Source organism: Apostichopus japonicus, chromosome 11 (assembly GCF_037975245.1).
Source record: "Apostichopus japonicus isolate 1M-3 chromosome 11, ASM3797524v1, whole genome shotgun sequence".
In the NCBI taxonomy this organism is placed as follows: Eukaryota; Metazoa; Echinodermata; class Holothuroidea; order Aspidochirotida; family Stichopodidae; genus Apostichopus; species Apostichopus japonicus.
The window spans coordinates 6,320,201-6,342,037 of NC_092571.1; the positions used below are offsets into that span (position 1 = coordinate 6,320,201).

At 37.4% G+C, this 21,837-nt stretch overlaps 1 protein-coding gene across 4 annotated transcripts in view; it reads right to left on the minus strand.

Moving 5' to 3' along the window:
• Positions 1-422: 422 nt before the first annotated feature.
• LOC139975736 (uncharacterized) overlaps positions 423-21,837 on the minus strand; it is a 34,471-nt gene continuing 13,056 nt past the window's right edge. For 3 of the 4 annotated variants that reach the window (XM_071983851.1, XM_071983849.1, XM_071983850.1), the window contains 14 exons: positions 21,123-21,244; positions 20,047-20,299; positions 18,567-18,757; positions 17,818-17,982; positions 16,028-16,219; positions 15,300-15,500; positions 11,326-11,583; positions 10,441-10,562; positions 7,671-7,776; positions 6,887-7,116; positions 4,401-4,517; positions 2,847-2,995; positions 1,941-2,127; positions 423-1,568 (listed from right to left, as the gene is read on the minus strand). In XM_071983851.1, coding sequence (XP_071839952.1) covers positions 1,482-1,568; positions 1,941-2,127; positions 2,847-2,995; positions 4,401-4,517; positions 6,887-7,116; positions 7,671-7,776; positions 10,441-10,562; positions 11,326-11,583; positions 15,300-15,500; positions 16,028-16,219; positions 17,818-17,982; positions 18,567-18,757; positions 20,047-20,299; positions 21,123-21,244 — 2,380 coding nt within the window. In that variant the 3' untranslated portion in view covers positions 423-1,481. The remainder of the gene's footprint in view (positions 1,569-1,940; positions 2,128-2,846; positions 2,996-4,400; positions 4,518-6,886; positions 7,117-7,670; positions 7,777-10,440; positions 10,563-11,325; positions 11,584-15,299; positions 15,501-16,027; positions 16,220-17,817; positions 17,983-18,566; positions 18,758-20,046; positions 20,300-21,122; positions 21,245-21,837) is intronic. The other variant, XM_071983853.1, reaches the window with a different exon arrangement.

A 21,837-nucleotide genomic window follows, 5' to 3' on the forward strand; every position in this document is an offset into this window, starting at 1 on the left:
TTTGAGTTATAGTGTTTACCAGCAGATGTATCTTAAACACGCCATCAAAAAAGGTTCCTTTTGAGATCAGCATGTTGTTTTTTTTTTGTCTCAATATTTGTTGCCAGACTGGCAGAATCAACACTTTAATGTGACAAATGAAAAACTCTGTTAAAAAATATCCTCTTTGGTGGAAACAGCTGATAAGTCACTGGCCAAGTAGGAGCAACCAGCTGGTTATAACCAGATAGATCACTTACATTGCAGGTTATCCAATTATGTATGAGTATGCTAGGCTTGGCCTGACCATAAAGTTACAACACATTGCAACCTACAGCTTTAAGAGATCAGCACGTTAAGGCAAGAGAGAACTAACTACATGTAAGACCACTGTTATAAGAACAGCTTATATAACTAAACTACAGCACAACATGTGACAAATTATTTCCTTTTTCTTTGTGCTTTTATTAAAAATGAGTCAATTAACAAACAGATGAATTTATACATAAATCTCATAAAAAAATTAGTTAAAGCCAACAGAAGAAGCAAGAACAAAAATCATTGCTCGAACTGAGCAATATCTGTCTTAATCCTTTTCTGAAACATTAAGGCCACAAGTAGATACAGCACACATCTGTACAGCTTCACCCCTTCTACTGAATCAACAAATGAAATGTTCTGAAACCAGAAGGTATGCTTAGTAGATAATAAGTACAGATGAATGCAGTAGTTTAAGACAGGCTTAATGACTTCACCGGTCATCTTACAGATGTAATCAGATGATTGGTTTTATGGCTAGAAGTTTGCAACAGGTAAAACCATTTAATTTATCATGGTTACAGTTGCACAAAGCAGGAGTTGCTTCCTTTACATATATGCTCAAAGCTAATCTAGTCTGAGGATAAGTGTCCTCCCCAGAATCCAGCAAAGGAGCTTTGGCCAACCAAGACGATTCCAACTGCTTCACAATCACTGCTGCTTCATTTCTCCAGGTCCAAACACTCTGAGACTTGCTAGTAATAAAGCTGTATGGATTTAGGTTTCACACCCAGTTACATCTTTCTCTTCAGCTGAGTTCTGTTCCTTACTTTGTGCCTTCTACCAAACACTAACTCTCTGGTAGCAAAGCCAGATGTTCAGCACCTTCTGTTGCAGAACTTCACTCCCACTAATTTTTTACATCTTTTCTACCATTTGATTACTGAATTTGACTGATGACATGATACGTTCACCATATTTTCAACACGACAAAATTCATTTATAGAGGCAAGCATTCAATGTACTGACAATCGCAAAGATCAGTACACATTACACTTTGCCAGGATTACATGAGTTTATTCTTCAGTACTTTCATATCCACACCACATGCACAAAATTGCAAATATATTTGATTGGAATGGTACTACAGACAAGGTTCTAGGTACTGATGCTTTGGCCTCTTGCTGCCTATCGAAATAGATCCTTTCTTTCACCCGTTGCGACTGAACCGCTTTCAGTTTGTTTTAGAATTTGAGGTGAAATCCTGGTCCTACAGCTGATGTTCCATGTGTTGGAAGTGTAAGTCTAAATCCCTCAGATTCATCATCTCCCTGGAATGAGAAGCAAACAGTCATTATTAACAGCAAGGAAGTATCAAATTCAACCTTAATCTGATTAATAACCAAGGTTCCTGTAGGCATCAAATCCTCAATAATTCAAAGATACTTTATTCAGATTTTCTGATTCATTACACCCACAGGCCACTTTGATATGTCTTAAGTCATTTGAGTAGAACTAATGACAAATCCAAAGATAAAATGTCTCAAAACAATTTGAAGACAGGTTCCTTACACATTCTATAGTATTTGCTACTCAATAATAAAGTTTGAAGCCTGTGCAGGTTACAAAGTGGCTACTAGACATTTTGTCTGTAACTGACTATTAGAATGATGGATATGCTCTTTTATTTGGTCATTACTTACCAGTTTATTAAACTGCATTCCACCCTCTGGAGCCTTAGGGCTCCTTTTAGCTGTCCTTGACTGTTCACTCTTTGCTGGCCATGTTGGAAACATGGACTCATCTATTGGTTGAGGAGATTCCTTGAAATACTCCTGTTTTAATGCATCTTCTGCTGATATCCTCTTGGCTGGATTGTATGTCAAAAACCTGAGATGGACAACTCAAATGATTAATTATAAAATGCATTGTTACAATTAAGTGGCATCAGCCTCAAAAACAGGATTCAGGATTGGATGATTTTCTTACAACATGACAGTTTTCTACTCATTCATAAGATAATACTACAAAGAACATTGATGTCTTTCAAACATGTTGAACTGTTAGGAATACACAGCCTTTTGTAATCTTTGTTAGATAAGAATTAAGAGATAACGTAACTATTGCAATATCATGGCTGAATTGTACTTAACTCCTCACTTATTTTAACCAATTGTTGTCATTTAGAATACAGAATATTATTGAAATTTATAATTTCTTTGTCCTTAATGGTGTACTGTATTATTATTGCATTTTAGTCTACTAGGATTCTAATATCATGATGGAGAACATACCATACCAAGTTTAGAGGACATGGCCTGCTTAAACATATTGAAATGTATTTCTTTCTGTCACTGTCTTGATGTATTCCCAGAAATTTTACTACACAACAAATGTTGGTTGACTCCTAGGCTTGTACACATATGCACATGTGAGCTACAAAACTTTACATTTACTCATAGATCAACATTCTTTTGGTTAGAACAGTAGACATATGCCTATACAAATACAGTCAAGTTTAATGCACAATAAAATATTGCCTTAATCGGAGGCAAAGCAATCTTTGGAGCCATACCAGTAATTCTGTGTGTAAGCAGAATAAGACTCACCTATTTAACAAATCAAAGCCCAGGTCAGTCAGATATGTTCCAAATCGGTTTCTTAAATTGTTGTAAGGGTACTCTGTAAAGCTCATCTTCTTCACAGCAGGGAGTTCATTGTATCCTGGCCAAATTTTCTCACTGGGTGTACCAAGCTCCTACAATAAAGACCAAGATGTACAGAAAAGTTTAACAGGCTGGAAGCATACCACAAATTAGTAAAGTAATAGATATGTAATCACTGGGCTAAGAAGAATTTATTAATACATTGTTTGAGCCATAGTAAGCCTCCCATCTTTGTTAGTAGAATAATCTACTTAAGATGATATGATTGCACACACTGTACTATCATGCTAACACTTGGGTTACTTCAAGAGATCAAAACAGAAAAAAGAACAGACAATTTTAACCAGACAGCAAAACTGCAGTATGGTTTCGATGATGCTACATGAATAATCTTATATGATTGTGACACACTAGGCTGTAGAGTATATAGCCAGGATGAACAACATACTTCAATCTAAGTAGTACAGCAAAAAGAATTGAGATATGACAAACAATCTTCACATTGGCAGCTGATGACCGAGATAAAAACTTTTCTTGTATTAAGCATACAGATTGATCTCTACCAAAGACAAAAGGCTTCTTCTACTCAATGTGGTACATGTGCGAATTTAACCCTTTGGTCCCCAAGAATTTGCGTCTGGTTTGCCTCTTAAACATCTAACTTGGCGACAGTTAATTTTTGTTAACAGCGTCTGGTTTGTTACTACATCCAAACATGAAGATTTTATTTAGCACTGAATCTTGACAATTGCAAAAGATGATGGAAAACTTCAACAAAGGAAGTAAAGATAAAATACCTTCATCACAATGATATCGTTCAATACATTCAGCATGTACAAACAGTACAACGTTTCATTGCACACCTTTGTATAGAGGCATGTTTGCAGAGATGTAGATAACGACACATATAAGTCAATGGAGATTTGGTGGAGACTTCTTGATTCATATCTATGGATGCCCTTAAGCTAATTTCCAATTGCCAACAGCCTCTCCTATTCTAATGAGGCATAACAAACATTTTATCTGGTAGGCTGGTTGGTGGGAGATTTGGTAGATTATAAAACAACTTTTAAACAATTTGACCCCTGGTGACTCCAAATGACCTTTGACTTCCACAAAAAACAATAGGCTTCTTGTACATAACATGTCACAACTACATTCTAAATATGAGATTGGTCCAAGCTTCCCTTCTTGAGATATCATGTTTACAAGGTTTTCACAATTTGACCCCTGGTGACCCCAAATGACCTTTCACCTCCTCTAAAAACAACAAGGTTCTTCTAATCAATGTGGTATCCCTACACATTAAATGTGAGGTTGGTCCAAGAATCCCTACTTGAGATATCGTGTTTACAAGCAAGGCGTCACACACACATACTCATCCGTCTGCATGACTACAAAGGTTATGATTATCATCGAAACCAATGAGAAAGTGATAGAGCCCTGGAGAGAAAGGGGCAGATAAGGTGAGTAGAGTAAGTAAAGAATGCTCCATACTTTAAAGATCCTGTTGAGTTGATCAATTTCAGATCTGCCAGGGAAGAGAGGTTTCATAGTCAGGAACTCAGCAAATATACATCCCACAGACCACATGTCAATCTTGACAGAATATTCCTGTTGAGGAAAAGGTCACAAAACAATAACACCATTTTAATCTTCCAAATGAAACATTATTAAAGACACTTCTTCTGACATTCTTTGGTTTATCAGATTACTCATGAATGTTTCTCTGCATCAATGATCTACATTACACTGGTAATGGGTATGCTTACTCAAGACTACTCTACATTACACTGGTAATGGGTATGCTTACTCAAGACTACTCTACATTACACTGGTAATGGGTACGCTTACTCAAGACTACTCTACATCACACTGGTAATGGGTACGCTTACTCAAGACTACTCTACATCACACTGGTAATGGGTACGCTTACTCAAGACTACTCTACATCACACTGGTAATTGGTACGCTTACTCAAGACTACTCTACATCACACTGGTAATTGGTACGCTTACTCAAGACTACTCTACATCACACTGGTGATGGGTACGCTTACTCAAGACTACTCTACATCACACTGGTGATGGGTACGCTTACTCAAGACTACTCTACATCACACTGGTGATGGGTACGCTTACTCAAGACTACTCTACATCACACTGGTGATGGGTACGCTTACTCAGGACTACTCTACATCACACTGGTGATGGGTACGCTTACTCAAGACTACTCTACATCACACTGGTGATGGGTACGCTTACTCAAGACACTCTACATCACACTGGTGATGGGTACGCTTACTCAAGACTACTCTACATCACACTGGTGATGGGTACGCTTACTCAAGACTACTCTACATCACACTGGTGATGGGTACGCTTACTCAAGACTACTCTACATCACACTGGTGATGGGTACGCTTACTCAAGACTACTCTACATCACACTGGTGATGGGTACGCTTACTCAAGACTACTCTACATCACACTGGTGATGGGTACGCTTACTCAAGACTACTCTACATCACACTGGTGATGGGTACGCTTACTCAAGACTACTCTACATCACACTGGTGATGGGTACGCTTACTCAAGACTACTCTACATCACACTGGTGATGGGTACGCTTACTCAAGACTACTCTACATCACACTGGTGATGGGTACGCTTACTCAAGACTATTCTACATTACACTGGTGATGGGTACGCTTACTCAAGACTACTCTACATTACACTGGTGATGGGTACGCTTACTCAAGACTACTCTACATTACACTGGTGATGGGTATGCTTACTCAAGACTATTCTTCATTACACTGGTAATGAGTATGCTTACTCAAGACTACTCTACATTACACTGGTGATGGGTATGCTTACTCAAGACTACTCTAAATTTCTATCAACTCCGACAAACATTTATTCAAGTCCTTCTACATGCTACAGATTATTTATCAAGACTATCTTGTTTGCACAATGAAAATTATTTTTAATTCATTCTGTACCATAACAGCAGTAGTTACACGTTCACAAACATATCCAAAGCTCAGTGGCATCAGAAGCTAATTTTGATATGGAGGGCACATCATTTGGAGTTAACGGACTGATACCTTATTTTGTGAAAATATCTTTCACTGATACTGATTAATCTTGAAGGACAATATCCTACTAGTAACAAATAACCAATAGCTAATGAGATATATTGAAATAAACAGCTCACCTTTATCGCTAATAGTAGTTCAAGAGCTATATACCATAGGGTAACTACCATTGGGGTGTATTGTGCTCACCTTTATCGCTAATAGTAGTTCAGGAGCTCTATACCATAGGGAAACTACTATTGGGGTGTATTGTGCTCACCTTTATAGCTAATAGTAGTTCAGGAGCTCTATACCATAGAGTAACTACTATTGGGGTGTATTGGGCTCACCTCTATTGCTAAAAGTAGTTCAGGAGCTCTATACCATAGGGTAACTACTATTGGGGTGTATTGTGCTCACCTTTATTGCTAATAGTAGTTCAGGAGCTATATACCATAGGGTAACTACTATTGGGGTGTATTGTGCTCACCTTTATTGCTAATAGTTCAGGAGCTCTATACCATAGAGTAACTACTATTGGGGTGTATTGTGCCCACCTTTATTGCTAATAGTAGTTCAGGAGCTCTATACCATAGGTAACTACTATTGGGTGTATTGTGCTCACCTTTATTGCTAATAGTAGTTCAGGAGCTCTATACCATAGGGTAACTACTATTGGGGTGTATTGGGCTCACCTCTATTGCTAAAAGTAGTTCAGGAGCTCTATACCATAGGGTAACTACTATTGGGGTGTATTGAGCTCACCTTTATCGCTAACAGTAGTTCAGGAGCTCTATACCATAGAGTAACTACTATTGGGGTGTATTGTGCTCACCTTTATTACTAATAGTAGTTCAGGAGCTCTATACCATAGGGTAACTACTATTGGGGTGTATTGTGCTCACCTTTATTGCTAATAGTAGTTCAGGAGCTCTATACCATAGTGTAACTACTATTGGAGTGTATTGTTTCAATGGTGAACCATACTCCCTGGCCAACCCAAAGTCACCAATCTTCAATATTCCTTTGTGGCTGAGGAGGAGGTTGGATGTCTTCAGGTCACGATGTAATATCCAATTTTCATGCAAGTGATTGACTCCTCGCAGCAACTGTTGCACTAAACACTTGGTTTCACCTTATCAACAAGAATGAAGAAAATGTCAAATAAGTTTCCATGAAATGAAATGTTTTTCTTGTTATCCTTGTGACATAAGAAAGCTGAGATCTTAAATCTAACTAAATATGTTGTCACTGACCTTCATGCTAAGGCAATGTTTCTTCAAAAATCTTAAAGCAGCTCTCTTTCTTCGATCACCAATTTCATCCTGTTTTACCAAACGTGTCAGGTGTTACTCAAAAAATGGACAGCATTTCATCAAACTAAAATTTTTTGCTTTTCACCAAACAAATGTGAGTCATTAATGGTTCCATTTTATATCATAAATTGTTGTGATATGGATGATTTCTTGTATTGATTTAAATCCCATGCAAGAAGCAACTGAGAAATTTTAAACAAGTATAAACTGTTCCAATATTTAAATGAAAACTGATCAGTGAACCAAATCAAATTAATGAACAAGTTACTAATATGCAATACTAGTTGGTTGTCTAGTGAGGCCACGGTTGCTAGTCATTGATCACAATAAATACAGTGTAACATGTGATAAATACACAGAGAGATATACTAACCTATTGTGAATGGTTGTTTCATGGTTTCCATCAGGCTCTTGAGGTCATGTTCAACATAGTCCATCACTATGTAGATCTTATCCATGTTACTGCCGACTACTATTTCCTGCAAATATAACATGTAAAACACAACATGTTGTTCCCTGTTGTCATATTGTGAGTGAGTTGATACAATGATGAATAACAGCCAAAAATGAAATCAATCAATCAAAACAACAAACTGAGTTCACTTTAAATGGTATGCTTTTCTGTGCTGCCCCATTCATTGCCATGAATTCAGCTTTGTAATTTTATTAATAGCATATATTAGTCCTGCCTTTGCAGCAATTTTAAAGCCTATTTGCCAATTGTTTGGTAAATATTGTACTCAGGGCAGTGACATTTTACATACAGGTAATGATGCAGACAAGAGCAAAGAAAAATTCTCTGAACCAGTCCCGGACCAAAGTACTGTAAATACACCAAAGCAATGTAAGCTTCCAGCAAATAGAGAATGATAGGGATATCACAGTGTTATCAATATACACACAAATACAACCTGCTAAAACAAGTAATCAAACTGCTAAACAACTATGGGAGAAATAAACCCTTACCCTAGGCAGCCAATTACAAGTTACAGACAGAGAGGAATGTCTCATGCTAGCAGTCTGAGAGTAGAAAATACGACCCACCCAATCCTACCCAGACCTAGATCTATTCTATGAAATCATAGCACCACAACGAGCAAACTATCTTAAAACCAAATTATAGAACAGCATGACAACACCATCAATCAATCCCTGCTGTAAAAGGTGTGCCACAGCATTTGCCAAATCCTCCTGCAAGAGTCATGCTTTATTTAACTCAGCTATGCATTAATACAGTAGCAGCTATCCTCCTGCATGAGTCATGGTTTATTCAACTCAGCTATGCATTAATACAGTAGCAGCTATCCTCCTGCAAGAGTCATGGTATTCAACTCAGCTATGCATTAATACAGTAGCAGCTATCCTTCTGCAAGAGTCATGGTTTATTAATCTCAGCTATGCATTAATACAGTAGCAGCTATCCTCCTGCAAGAGTCATGGTTTATTAAACTCAGCTATGCATTAATACAGTAGCAGCTATCATCCTACCTTAGTCATGGTTTATTTAACTCAGCTATGCATAATACAGTAGCAGCTATCCTCCTGCAAGAGTCATGGTATTCAACTCAGCTATGCATTAATACAGTAGCAGCTATCCTTCTGCAAGAGTCATGGTTTATTAATCTCAGCTATGCATTAATACAGTAGCAGCTATCCTCCTGCAAGAGTCATGGTTTATTAAACTCAGCTATGCATTAATACAGTAGCAGCTATCATCCTACCTTTGTCATGGTTTATTTAACTCAGCTATGCATAAATACAGTAGCAGCTATCATCCTACCTTAGTCATGGTTTATTCAACTCAGCTATGCATTAATACAGTAGCAGCTATCCTCCTGCAAGAGTCATGGTTTATTTAACTCAGCTATGCATTAATACAGTAGCAGCTATCCTCCTGCAAGAGTCATGGTTTATTCAACTCAGCTATGCATTAATACAGTAGCAGCTATCATCCTACCTTAGTCATGGTTTATTTAACTCAGCTATGCATAAATACAGTAGCAGCTATCCTCCTGCAAGAGTCATGGTTTATTCAACTCAGCTATGCATTAATACAGTAGCAGCTATCCTCCTGCAAGAGTCATGGTTTATTTTTTTAATTCAGCTACGCATTAATTCAGTAGCAGCTATCCTCCTGCAAGAGTCATGGTTTATTAATCTCAGCTATGCATTAATACAGTAGCAGCTATCCTCCTTCAAGAGTCATGGTTTATTAAACTCAGCTATGCATTAATACAGTAGCAGCTATCCTCCTGCAAGAGTCAAGGTTTATTCAACTCAGCTATGCCTTAATACAGTAGCAGCTATCCTACTGCAAGAGTCATGGTTTATTAAACTCAGCTATGCATTAATACAGTAGCAGCTATCCTCCTGCAAGAGTCATGGTTTATTCAACTCAGCTATGCATTAATACAGTAGCAGCTATCCTCCTGCAACAGTCATAGTTTATTAAACTCAGCTATACATGAACACAGTAGCAGCTATCCTCCTGCAAGAGTCATGGTTTATTAAACTCAGCTATACATCAAAACAGTGGCAGCTATCCTCCTGCAAGAGTCATGGTTTATTCAACTCAGCTATGCATTAATACAGTAGCAGCTATCCTCCTGCAAGAGTCATGGTTTATTCAACTCAGCTATGCATTAATACAGTAGCAGCTATCATCCTGCAAGAGTCATGGTTTATTTAACTCAGCTATGCATTAATTCAGTAGCAGCTATCCTCCTGCAAGAGTCATGGTTTATTCAACTCAGCTATGCATTAATACAGTAGCAGCTATCCTCCTGCAAGAGTCATGGTTTATTTAACTCAGCTTTGCATTACTTCAGTAGCAGCTATCCTCCTGCAAGAGTCATGGTTTATTCAACTCAGCTATGCATTAATACAGTAGCAGCTATCCTCCTGCAAGAGTCATGGTTTATTTAACTCAGCTATGCATTAATACAGTAGCAGCTATCCTCCTGCATGAGTCATGGTTTATTTAACTCAGCTATGCATTAATACAGTAGCAGCTATCCTCCTGCAAGAGTCATGGTTTATTTAACTCAGCTATGCATTAATACAGTAGCAGCTATCCTCCTGCAAGAGTCATGGTTTATTTAACTCAGCTATGCATTAATACAGTAGCAGCTAACAATACTTACTCTGACTGTGACAATGTTGACATGCTGAGCTTTCAGCAAAGTATTTATTTCTCGCAGTGAAGTTATCGGGAAACCTTCTTTCTCCTTTTCCATTTTTAACCGTTTCAGGGCAACAATTTCATCTACAGATGAAGAAATATGTTAAATATTATCAACTCATGACTTTTCTTAACTCAGTGGAATGAATATGAGTAGCATAGACAACTGCCAAATTCTGGTGTAACATTGTCTGTTCTCATAAATAAAAGGGAAAAAAGATACATCCTCTAACAGAGGGCTATCAAACAAATATCATATATGATTCAACATTGTCTAGATCAAATTGACCTCTCACTTTGAGCAACTCATGGCATCACTCATCGCAACTCACGGGATCACTCATCGTAACTTGTAGCATCACAAATCACAACTTGTGGCATCACTCATGGTAACTCATGACATCACTCAGAGCAACTCGTGGCATCACTCATTGCGACTCATGGCATCACTCATCCCAACTCATGACATTACTCATCACAACTCGTGGCATCAATCACAGCAATTCGCGGCATCATTCATCGCAACTCATGGCATCACTCATTGCAACTTGTGGTATCACTCAGAGCAAATCATGACATCACTCATCGCAACTCATGACATCGCTCATCGCAACTTGTGGCATCACTCATCGCAACTCGTGGCATCAATCACAGCAATTCACGGCATCATTCATCGCAACTCACAGAATCACTCATTGCAACTCGTGGCATCACTCATCGCAGCCCATGACATCACTCATCGCAAATCGTGGCAGTTTCACCTTCCAGTTTTAATGCCAAACATTTAACAATGAATGGTCCTGGTCCTATAAGTCTCTTGACCAAGTAGCCTTGTAGTACTACTCACCATTTCTCTTTTCTCTGGCCCTGTACACCACTCCATATGTTCCTTCCTCTATTTTGTTCAGGTGCTCAAACTCTTCCACATTTCTGCATCCAGCCAGAGCTGGGTAGTATGCTGGCAGTGTTTCCTTCAGCTCTATTGGTGAATGGTCTGGAGATGCTGGAAGAAACTTCTCTTCTTCTTCTTCCATTTCTTCTTTTTCTTCAACTTCTTCTTTATCATCCTTCTTCGGCGACCCATCAAATTTTGACGCACTTGCATCTGATGGTAAAAGAATCAGAGACAATATGTACCACGATCTTGATTTTTCCAACATTCATAACTATTACCAACACATTTTCAATATTGTTTAATTTCAAACTTCCTTTCAATTTTTCTTCAGTGTGCCTGTTTATACTAGACCTACAACACTCACAGCAAAAGTAGCTCACACTTTACAGAAGTAAAATTGTTGTTTTCCTGAGATGTAATTCAACCTAACAATGTTTTCGAGATTTAAACTTGTTTATTGTCTTCCTATCATCAGGTTCATTACTGGCTGATAACATCTTCTTGCTTCGGAGCATATCTACAAAATAATGTACCAACTGCTGAAAAAGTTAGCTAAGTCTTTAAGACATAATAAACAAGAACTTTGGTTATTATATATTCATTACAAGAAAATGAACTATCAAGATCTAATTATGTGTTGGTTCTTGACATAATCTATTTACTTCATACAGAAAAAGATCTACAAAGAAAAGGCCTAAAGAAACTCTATCACCAATCACAAAAAACTGTTTTGCCTCAACTCATTGTACAAAAACTTCTAAATGTACAATTATGCAGACTACACATGTGAACAGTGTCCAATAGTCTTATATCGCACAGATCCTGAAAAAAAGCCAGAAAGTTCTGATAAAAGAACAATATATGGGCCAAAGCCAATATTGGTCATCCTCAAATCCCAAAAGTAAAGTTACTTCTCTGGGAGAAATTTATTTTGGGCTCATTGCAGTACTAATTGACACTTAAGAATTAAAAAAAAAAAATCCAAAAAATTTCGTTATCAGTGATATAGAGGTGGTTGAAATCTAAAAAGATGCGCACTAGGTGCGAGGGACGGAATTTAGTCAAATTGACCTAGCTGAAAATTAGGATGGGTGAGGTAAATTTGGTTTTCTGTAATTTGATGTTCGTCTCTAGTGCAAATTATTAATTGGAAAAGTTTCGAATTTTTTTTGAATAAAAATGAAGAAAAATAGGAAAAAACGGTTCAAAATTCCGTCCCTCGCATTTTTTGACACAATTTTTCTTTTTTTCGAGAGAGGAAATAGTACAGTATGCATAAAAATCTGCAAAGTATCAACTATCAGTGACTTGAACATCTGTAGTGATGAAAGAAACTGAACAAAAATATGAATGGTGCATTATGGGTAATCAACATTTTCGCGAGGGACGGAATTCAGTGCGAGGGACGGAATTTTGTTACAGTTTGGTGCTACAAGTCTGTAGTCCTAATCTGTTGCAAATAGAAATAGTTGGCAGAACATACGCGTAAATTTCAACGACACAACTATAGCAGATTTCGACAGTATGCTGAACTTGCAAAGTTGAAGAAGGCACTTCCAGGAACAAACAGTGCTATCATCCAAGTGGACTTCAGCGAGAACTATGCTTACACCCAAAAGAATGAAATACAGTCGGCATACTTTGGCCACGAGAATTTCACATTGTACACTGTTTGTGCATGGTATGCTGAAGGTGAGGAAGTGAAGTGCAAAACCTACTGTGTCATCAGTGATTACATGTCACATGACAAGTTCTTGGGCTTGCACTGCAATAAAGCTATCATTGAAAAGGTCCAACAATTTGTTCCAAATCTGGATGAGGTTCACTTTTAGTCCGACGGCTGTGCTAGTCAATTTAAATAAAAATATTGCTTTACCTTCCTTGCCACCCAGTACCCATGTGACAATCGTATAACATGGCGTTATTTCAAATCTCACCCGACCCGGTAGATGGGGTGGGGGGAAAGATAAAATCAAGTGTGTACAGTGATGTCAAAGCAGGTAAAACTGTCATCACTAGTGCCAAGCAGTTTGCAGAATATGCTAACATAGAGTGAATGCAACAGATACATTCTATGTAGCTGCATATGGCATTACCATGCCTTCTATGCCAGACAAAGTACCTGAAGTACCAGGTACACACAAGGTCCATTTTATTGACCGTACATGCAGTAATGGTAAGAGCAAACTGACTTTCTTCCTACAGAGTCAGTTTTGTGAACCAGTTGAAGAGATGCTTAGGGAGCAGTTGTATGACTTTAATGATGGGGTTGAAAGTCGTGAGCCATGATCAGGAACCAGATCCTAATCTGAATAAAGTGGAAAACAGTGGTCAGGTTGAGGAGAATGGGGATCAAGGTCAAATTGGTAGTCAGCTGGTTAACAATGATCAGTTACCATGGAAAGTGGGTGATAGTTGAATATGATGGTCAGTTGTATCCAGGTGAGGTGGAAAACATAATTGTCAGTAATTCACAGGTTAATGACATGGCAAAAACAGGGAAGTATTGGAAGTGGCCAGAGGCAAAAGACCTACTGTGGTATTCAAGGGATATGGTGAAAGGAAAGATAGCCCCTGTTCTCCCTGTATGCTGAACCAGAGACCATTATTTGTGTAATGAATTGTAAGCATTCATATCAATTCCTTGCACACTGGTGAGCTGTTTGTTGATTTCCAAATCTACATCATATCCAAGAGTTTGACATGTTAATGTTCCAATTTATATTGAATTGCATTGATGTATGTTGTGTACAGTAGTTCATTTTTCTTGTTAATGACAACTTAATGAGTTAATGTCATGATGGGGGAAGAAGTTTTTAACTCGTTCATATGCTGTTTGGATCCGAATCTAAGCAGAGTTTTGTTTATGAATATGTGAATTGACAATTTGAATTAAAAAGGTGACTTTGTATGAAGTATAAATGTTGAATTTGTACACTAAATTAGTATTCCAAATTTAAAAATTATATATTGTCCCACATTGTTGTATTCACCTACAATATAAAGGTGGAAAATAGATTTAGTATTTGTGTTGGGTTTAAGATTCCTCATTTTGGGGGAAGTGGTGGATGGAGGTGCCTTAATTATTATTCACCAAGGCATTTGAGTGGTGAGTGATGGAATGAATTTTAATTTTGATTCCAATTTACCTACATTTCACCCATCATCACACGCCAATCACCACCCCCACCCCCATCTGTTCCTTGAATGTGTGTTCATTAATTGGATTGTGTAATTTGTGATAATATTCCAACTGCTTGTGGGAGCTTGGCAATGACAAACAGAATTTACAACAGCTTTTTCTCTAATTAATCAACATAGACATCAATTCCATCCCTCGCGTTCCGTCCCTCGCGCTGACTTTTTTTGTGAAATTAAAGAGTAACCTAATTTAGCTATGAGATTTTTAAAACACATTTCACATAATATCAGAAGAGTAATTGATCTTGTTATATATGGTATGATTGGATATAGATTCCTCCTAAATTTGATAATAATACGTCAAATGTTTGGAGTGAATGCACACCCAGTTTTTATCATTCCGTCCCTCGCGCCAATTAATGTTTGTTGCTATGGCAACATGTTAAATTTTGAATATGTTTCAATTGTTTTATTATGTTGTATGTTACTCTCTTTATTTAACCTACTACATCGTTTATCAAATTCCGTCCCTCGCACTTACGGAGGTTTTGGCTTTGGCCCATATATAATGAAATAATTATTATGAAACAGACAAAAAATCTGTTGTATTGGAAATCTGATGGGGCCTTTCTTGATATATATTGCTGCATACAAATTTTCACATATTCCAGGTCCTATTCTAAAAGAAATCTAGCAGTTTTAACATGTTTACAATGCTGTTACTATGAGGATCCTGCCATTTTTTACTAGAACAGAACAATTTGAAAAGATAATTATTGTTTTACCATTAGCAGTAGCCACCTCTGCTGACTCCTCTGACCCCTCTGATTCTTCTGCACTCTCCTCTTCACTTTCCTCTTCTGAACCCTCCTCCTCTGAACTAGACTCATCTGATGCAGAAGCTTCCCCCTCTTCTTTCTCTACAGCTTCTTTGTCTTCTTCTCCTTCCTCTTCACCAGAAGATTCAGACTCTTCACTTGAGTCATCTGATGGAGATCATAACAAGTATGACGAAATGTGTAAAAGTAAGTTGGCCTGACGTTTCGATCCTAGCAGGATCTTCTTCAAAGGCTTAATGACAAGTAACAGTAACAGAAAGGACAAAAACACGCACAGAACATTCTGTGCGTGTTTTTGTCCCAGGCCAACCTACTTTTACACATTCTCCTACACAGGCTCTCTAGTGAATAAGCAGTTTGCTAACAGTTTTATTTTATTAGAAGTATGACAAAACACATACATTACTATCAGTCATCAGTGATACCACCCTCTATACAGTGCATATCTCTGTATATTGTATCAACTGGATCCCTTAATCATATGTAATGGTCAATCAGTGATACCACCCTCTCATTCATCTCTCTGTTCATCTAATTGATCCCTTATGTAATGGTCAATCAGTGATGTCATTCTCTTATTCATTCACCCTCCTCATAATATCTACTTGATCTATTAGTCATATATGCAGTGGTCACTCCATTTTGCCATCCTCTTGGCCATTTCTTCTACCTACCTGATCCATCTGAGTCACCTGATTCCTCTGATGAGCCATCTTCCTCCCCCTCCTGCTGCTCTCCTTCAGGCCCATGACTCTCTTTTTCCAACTCAAAATCACTGACAGGTCTCTCTTCTTCATCGATCGTCTCTTTTTCTTTGTCAGGTTTTTTTTCTGGTTCCCTTTCTTTAGCAGATTCTTTCAAATTTTCTGAGGCAAAACATATTAACATTTCAAACTGCATTTAACAGAGGACTGAAAATCATGGAATTGCTCAAATACAGACATTCCAATTTTATTTTGGCAAGACCTTAAAAAAAAAATAATTAATAATAAGAAATAATTGGTGATCCCATCCCTGTGGCAACTGATGGCCAAAAGACCAATTGATGTCTTAACCGGTTCCTGTTGTGATTGGTACAGTACAAGGCATTCTTACAATGATTCTCTAATAGCAGACAATGGCAGCTCTACTCGTATTTGAATCAATACAAATCAGAACTACAGATTATTAATAGTGACTGCAATATATTTTCTATTGTGGATTACAGTTAACATTTATCAACATATTCTGATAACTAAAGGAAAGCCCAACCTAATCCTAGAACTTATATCACATAAATGATAATAATACATATATTGTAAAACATTTTCCAAAATGTATCTACCAAAAAAAAATCAGTCAACCTTTGACTTGCATATCATGCATGCAACATAAAAATGGCCAGCAATAACAATGACAACCTCAGCCAGTTTCAAGGGACTGAAAAGGAACACACAAAACTGTTCCAGCAATAAACAGATAACAGGACATTACTAGGACAGCAAACTGACATATTAAACATTGTAACTTTGGGTCTACAGGTAAATATTAGATACACGCCATCTTCCAAATGTGATGTATTATTGGCGACTTGAAGTCCACCATATCCTATCAAAAGAGAGGACAATTTATGACATTCTGCATCTGCAAACCTTTGAGAAAATAATATGCCAGCTCAGAATACTGAATGACTTAACTTGTCAATGGCATAGGCCTTTATTCCATCTCAAATTAATACTTAAACTACAATCAGATTTGCATAGGCCTAAGGTTAAGATATACACACAATCTAATACACCCTCTCGAAAAGTTTGCAAAGCTATTACCAAACTATAAGCTACGTTAGCTACCTGTTTCATTTCTTTCAATGATATCATGCTCCTAGTAAGATGTTCCATTACTTTACTAACAATGAGAAAACAAAATTTGTTTAGACATGGGGCTACCATGCTTTACACAAATATCCCCAGTCTACAGTATAATATAAATACCAGAGTGGAGTAGTCAATGCAATATATTTTTGAGGCAGTGGGCTAGGACAAGATGCTGTAGATAAATATGTCTGTTTGATTTGATATAGATATCAGTGACATACTGAATATATATAGGATAAACACATGTTCAAGACATGCAGGTTTTATTAAAGGGCCTTACTGTAACTGAGTAACAGAAATGTCTGTAGTGTACATGCCTCTTAAGAGTTATTCTATAGCGAGGAGCAGCACTTTAAGTGACATGCACAACCATCACATAGAAACAAAAAGGGGTCTTCTTGGTTGATTTCTGCTATCAAAATAAGTAACTTTTATTTTCTATTATGTATCGCATATCTTGATGAATTTTCAAAAGATATTGTTAATCAGGTCAAATGCTGAATAGAAAACAGTGACCAGAAATGCACTGTGAAATCATTTCCATAAGTAGTATACATATTGAGATAAAAAATGGGGTATTTTCTGTCTCCAATGAGCAGAAAATGTCTCACCTTCTTTGGCCTTCCTCAGTAAGCTTCTGTCTCTTTGATGGGAGGAGGAGGTTCCTTCTTTATCTGCTCGCAACTTGCTGACATTGTTGCTTCGTTTATCTACCAAGGAAACAATTCTTCTTGACACTTCAACCTGTCTAGGACCTGCATGATTAGAAATGACAACTATTTCCATGTTAACATTATTGGTTTACTAAACGAATCATTTGCCTCTCACAGTTAGTTACATTATAAATGTCCAGCCCTTGAAAAGCAATGGTAAGTATGTTTCATTCTATTTTAATTTGTTTAGCTGGTTACTTGCACAGACATGCTAGTTTAGATTCTACAATGACTAGTTGTTTTGCTCCTTTAAAGGCATTGAAGACTCGCCCCAAACCGTGTGCGGCCATCTGAAAAAGTTAACTTTCTGTTGCTTGCAAGTGACGTTTTGTTCGTGTCGCTACAAAATGCTGACAGCAATGAAACTTGATACCTTAATTGTTATCTTTAGCTGGACCTGAGATGTCCATCGCTGTATCGTTTGTATACTGTGATGTGGGTATTGACCGCAGCTGTATGTACTGACTGTACACTAGTGTCTAATTACCGAAGGTAGCAAGCTGTGTGTGTATTTTCTGGGAGCAATGGTAGTGTTTAACACTTCTGTTACACCTCAGTCGAAACTAGGTCAGATTACCGGCATTAGACGTTTCTTTTTGCGAGTCTTCACACCCTTTAAAGAACCAGAATATTAGACAGCAGCTCACCCTCTTCTCTTCTCCTCTCCTCATGATCACGTTGGATGTCTCTTCCTCTTCCTGGATCTCGATAAGACTCACGGGGCCGGTCTCGACTGTCCGATCGTTCCCTCCAGTGAATTTCTCGCTGCCTTTCATCCCTTTTCTGTTTCTCAAATATTTCTTCCTGGTGGTCCAACCTGTCAGATCTGACAATCTTTCTGAAGTTTCAAATTAACAGATATTGCAAAGCTTAAGGACGGATCGTTGTCATATATCAACGTACGTCTCCTTTCAAAATCCTCACTCCAGTCTATGACCAATAACACTATATTCTACTAGGCAATCCCATAACATCAAAATTGTTGAACTTGTTATTAAAATTCATGTTTTCTCAAAACATTACACAGAAAAATGCCATCCATACAATCTGAAATGGTGGATTTCCATGTAATATTGCCCATGAAAATGTCAACCTAGGACTACTCTTATAACATTATTTAATGATTAGCAAATCATACTCCTTAATGAGAGATTGGTATCAACCAATGCACCAGCTTCATCAATAGCTTAGACAGGACGTAGATCAGGTTGGAGGTGAACTAGTATGGTATGACTTACATCACACAAAAAGAACAGACTTGTTCTTTTACATCAAAATATCCACAACGTTCACAACACTGCAAGGTATCACTGACAACTACATTTTCCTTACATTTTCCTCATCCTTCCTGACTTATTCCTCATTCATTGAAATTCACTCTGAGAATTTAAGGAAGTTCTTTCAGTTCTGTTATGACAATACATAAAACACCAGACTGATTTAGATAATTCCAGCTACTTAAATTGTTAGACAGCTTATTTTCAGGAATATGTTGCATAGCCCAGAGATTGCATATTATTTCTCCTATCTATTAGGGACACTATTTAAAGGATTGGTCCAGTTGTCATACATGTTTACGTTATATGAAAGAGGACAATAAAAGAAACACAATGGTGAAAAAACTGTTCAAATATCTTTTTCGGTTAAAGAGATATTCAAGTGTAAAGTTTTATCAGATTGTGTAGAAACTGCTGAAATCTGACTAGCTGTGATGTCATATCCTCACATTCCTGAAAAGTCTTTGTGTGAGATTTCATGACTTTCAACCAAAAGATATGTCAGGAGATCTCATATTTGTCAAATGAAGTATTTGAGATTAAACATCTGAAGAATTTTTGATTATATTATTTTCAAATGTGTTAAAAAATGTAAATAATTTTTCAAGAAATATATTCACAAATGTTAAGGAAGTGAGGATGTGACGTCACACCCTCACAGTAAGTCATTCTACACCAGTCGTTTTCAAAGAAATTTTAATATTTTCAAAGTGTCATATCTCCTTAACAGAGCATGCTATCATGGTAGTTTCTTCACTGTTCTTTTTGTCTTTTTGTGCTCTTTCATAAAAAATAGACATGTCAAACACCTGAACCAATCCTTTAAATCTCATCTGTGATGAAAACTTACCTATCTTGACCAAGTAATTGGTCTCTCTCAGGTTTGTAGAAGTCCCTGCCAGGGCCCCGTAAGCCCACAAGTGATGGAATAAATTCTCTTCTGTCTTTCCGTTTTTCCTCTTCAGGTCGCTGGACAGACCTACCAGACTCTTTACTTAATTTGTCTTTATGACCTCTCAGAGATGATTTCTCCTTCATTCTCTCTCTTCTATAATCTCGGTGTTTACTGTGTTTCTCTCCTGTATGCTTTCGTTCATGTTTGTCTAAAGATAATTTGAAAAGCTTGGGAATAAACAACTTGATGATGACATAAAGAAAAAAAACAATGGGTGAATATTTACATCATAAAATCTGGCACATTTGAGACAAACTACTGTAGCTATCTCTTCCTCAAAACCTATATATACATTATGCAGAAATTATTAAACAGTATCAAAAAGAGATGAAAGAAGAAACATTTCAGCATCTTCTAAATGTAAGGTGACCAGGCATCCACAAATTGTATATACTGTAACAGGTATAACAGTGTCCTCAGAAACGTCTGTGGACTGCATGCACTGTCCTCACATCATTACAAGTATCCTTGACTATTCTGGAATCTATACAAAAGTCAAGAATACTTTAATGTCTACCTGTCTGGCCTTCATTAGTAAACAGCTTCAAAATACGTCATTTGTTTACATATGCAAGTGTAATGTCGGTCAATGACTCCCTGATCTATCAAAGCAGACCAGGTCAATGAATTATTTTGTATTCTGTATTTCACATTGAAAACCTTAAGAAAATAAATGTGACTGCCACTCTTCCAGTTACCTTTATTTTTGCATTGGATATTTATCTTGGACAAATACTTGTTTATAGATGAGGTGCTCTTAACTTCTGCATTTGACCAATATTCCTGAGAGGCCCTCATATTTCCACCTCTTTAAAGGTACAGTAAAGGTACAGTATACTAACCCCAATATCGTACCCCAGGATTTCCTAGAAAGGATATGGTCAAGTTATCTTAGTATCCTATGATTCTTTCACCATCAAATGAGTGACAATTTGAAGCAAGACAATATAACATACTGCTTGCCATCTTACCTTTTCTTCTTTTATCAGAGTCTCGGTGAGAATGCTTTCTTTTATCTTCTCTTCTTCTGGATTTGTGGTCCTTGTGAGCTTGTCGTTGAGGAGGTTGAATATTTAAAGCATCATCTTCAATCCTGAAACAAACAAACATTCAACAGAAACTATACATTTGGCAATGTTCATTGAAGAACAGTACTGCTAACAACTGAGTTACCACTATACCTTTCCAAATATAATCTTTAAGGATTACAAAATGAACATTGGAAAGTCATTAAAGCTATACTAGAGCACCAATGGTGCAGAGCTCATACCTTTTCGAGCTCAAAAATGTAGGGCCCACACAACTTTATTGCCCACCAAATTTCAGGCCATTTTTCAGATTCCACCAATTTTGGGCCCATGAGGCCAAACATTTATACCCCAAGCTTAAAACAGCGATAACCCCCCCTCCGTTAGCCGAATCCTGGCCACACCACTGGCTATAATTCCTATTTTACCCCTTTAAATCCTATTTTACCCACTCTCTCAAACAATACCACTGACCTACCCTATTAAACTTTCTCCCCTCTACCCGAGCAGACATAATTTCACAAGCACGCCTTCCCAAAATTTTGGCTGGCTGCCTACATACCTCAGGCTCAAAGACTTCAAAGAATCGGCAAGTGCTGATTGGCTATAGGGCTCTCATGCTTACAGTTCAACAGTTAATAACTACTCCCAATCCTGC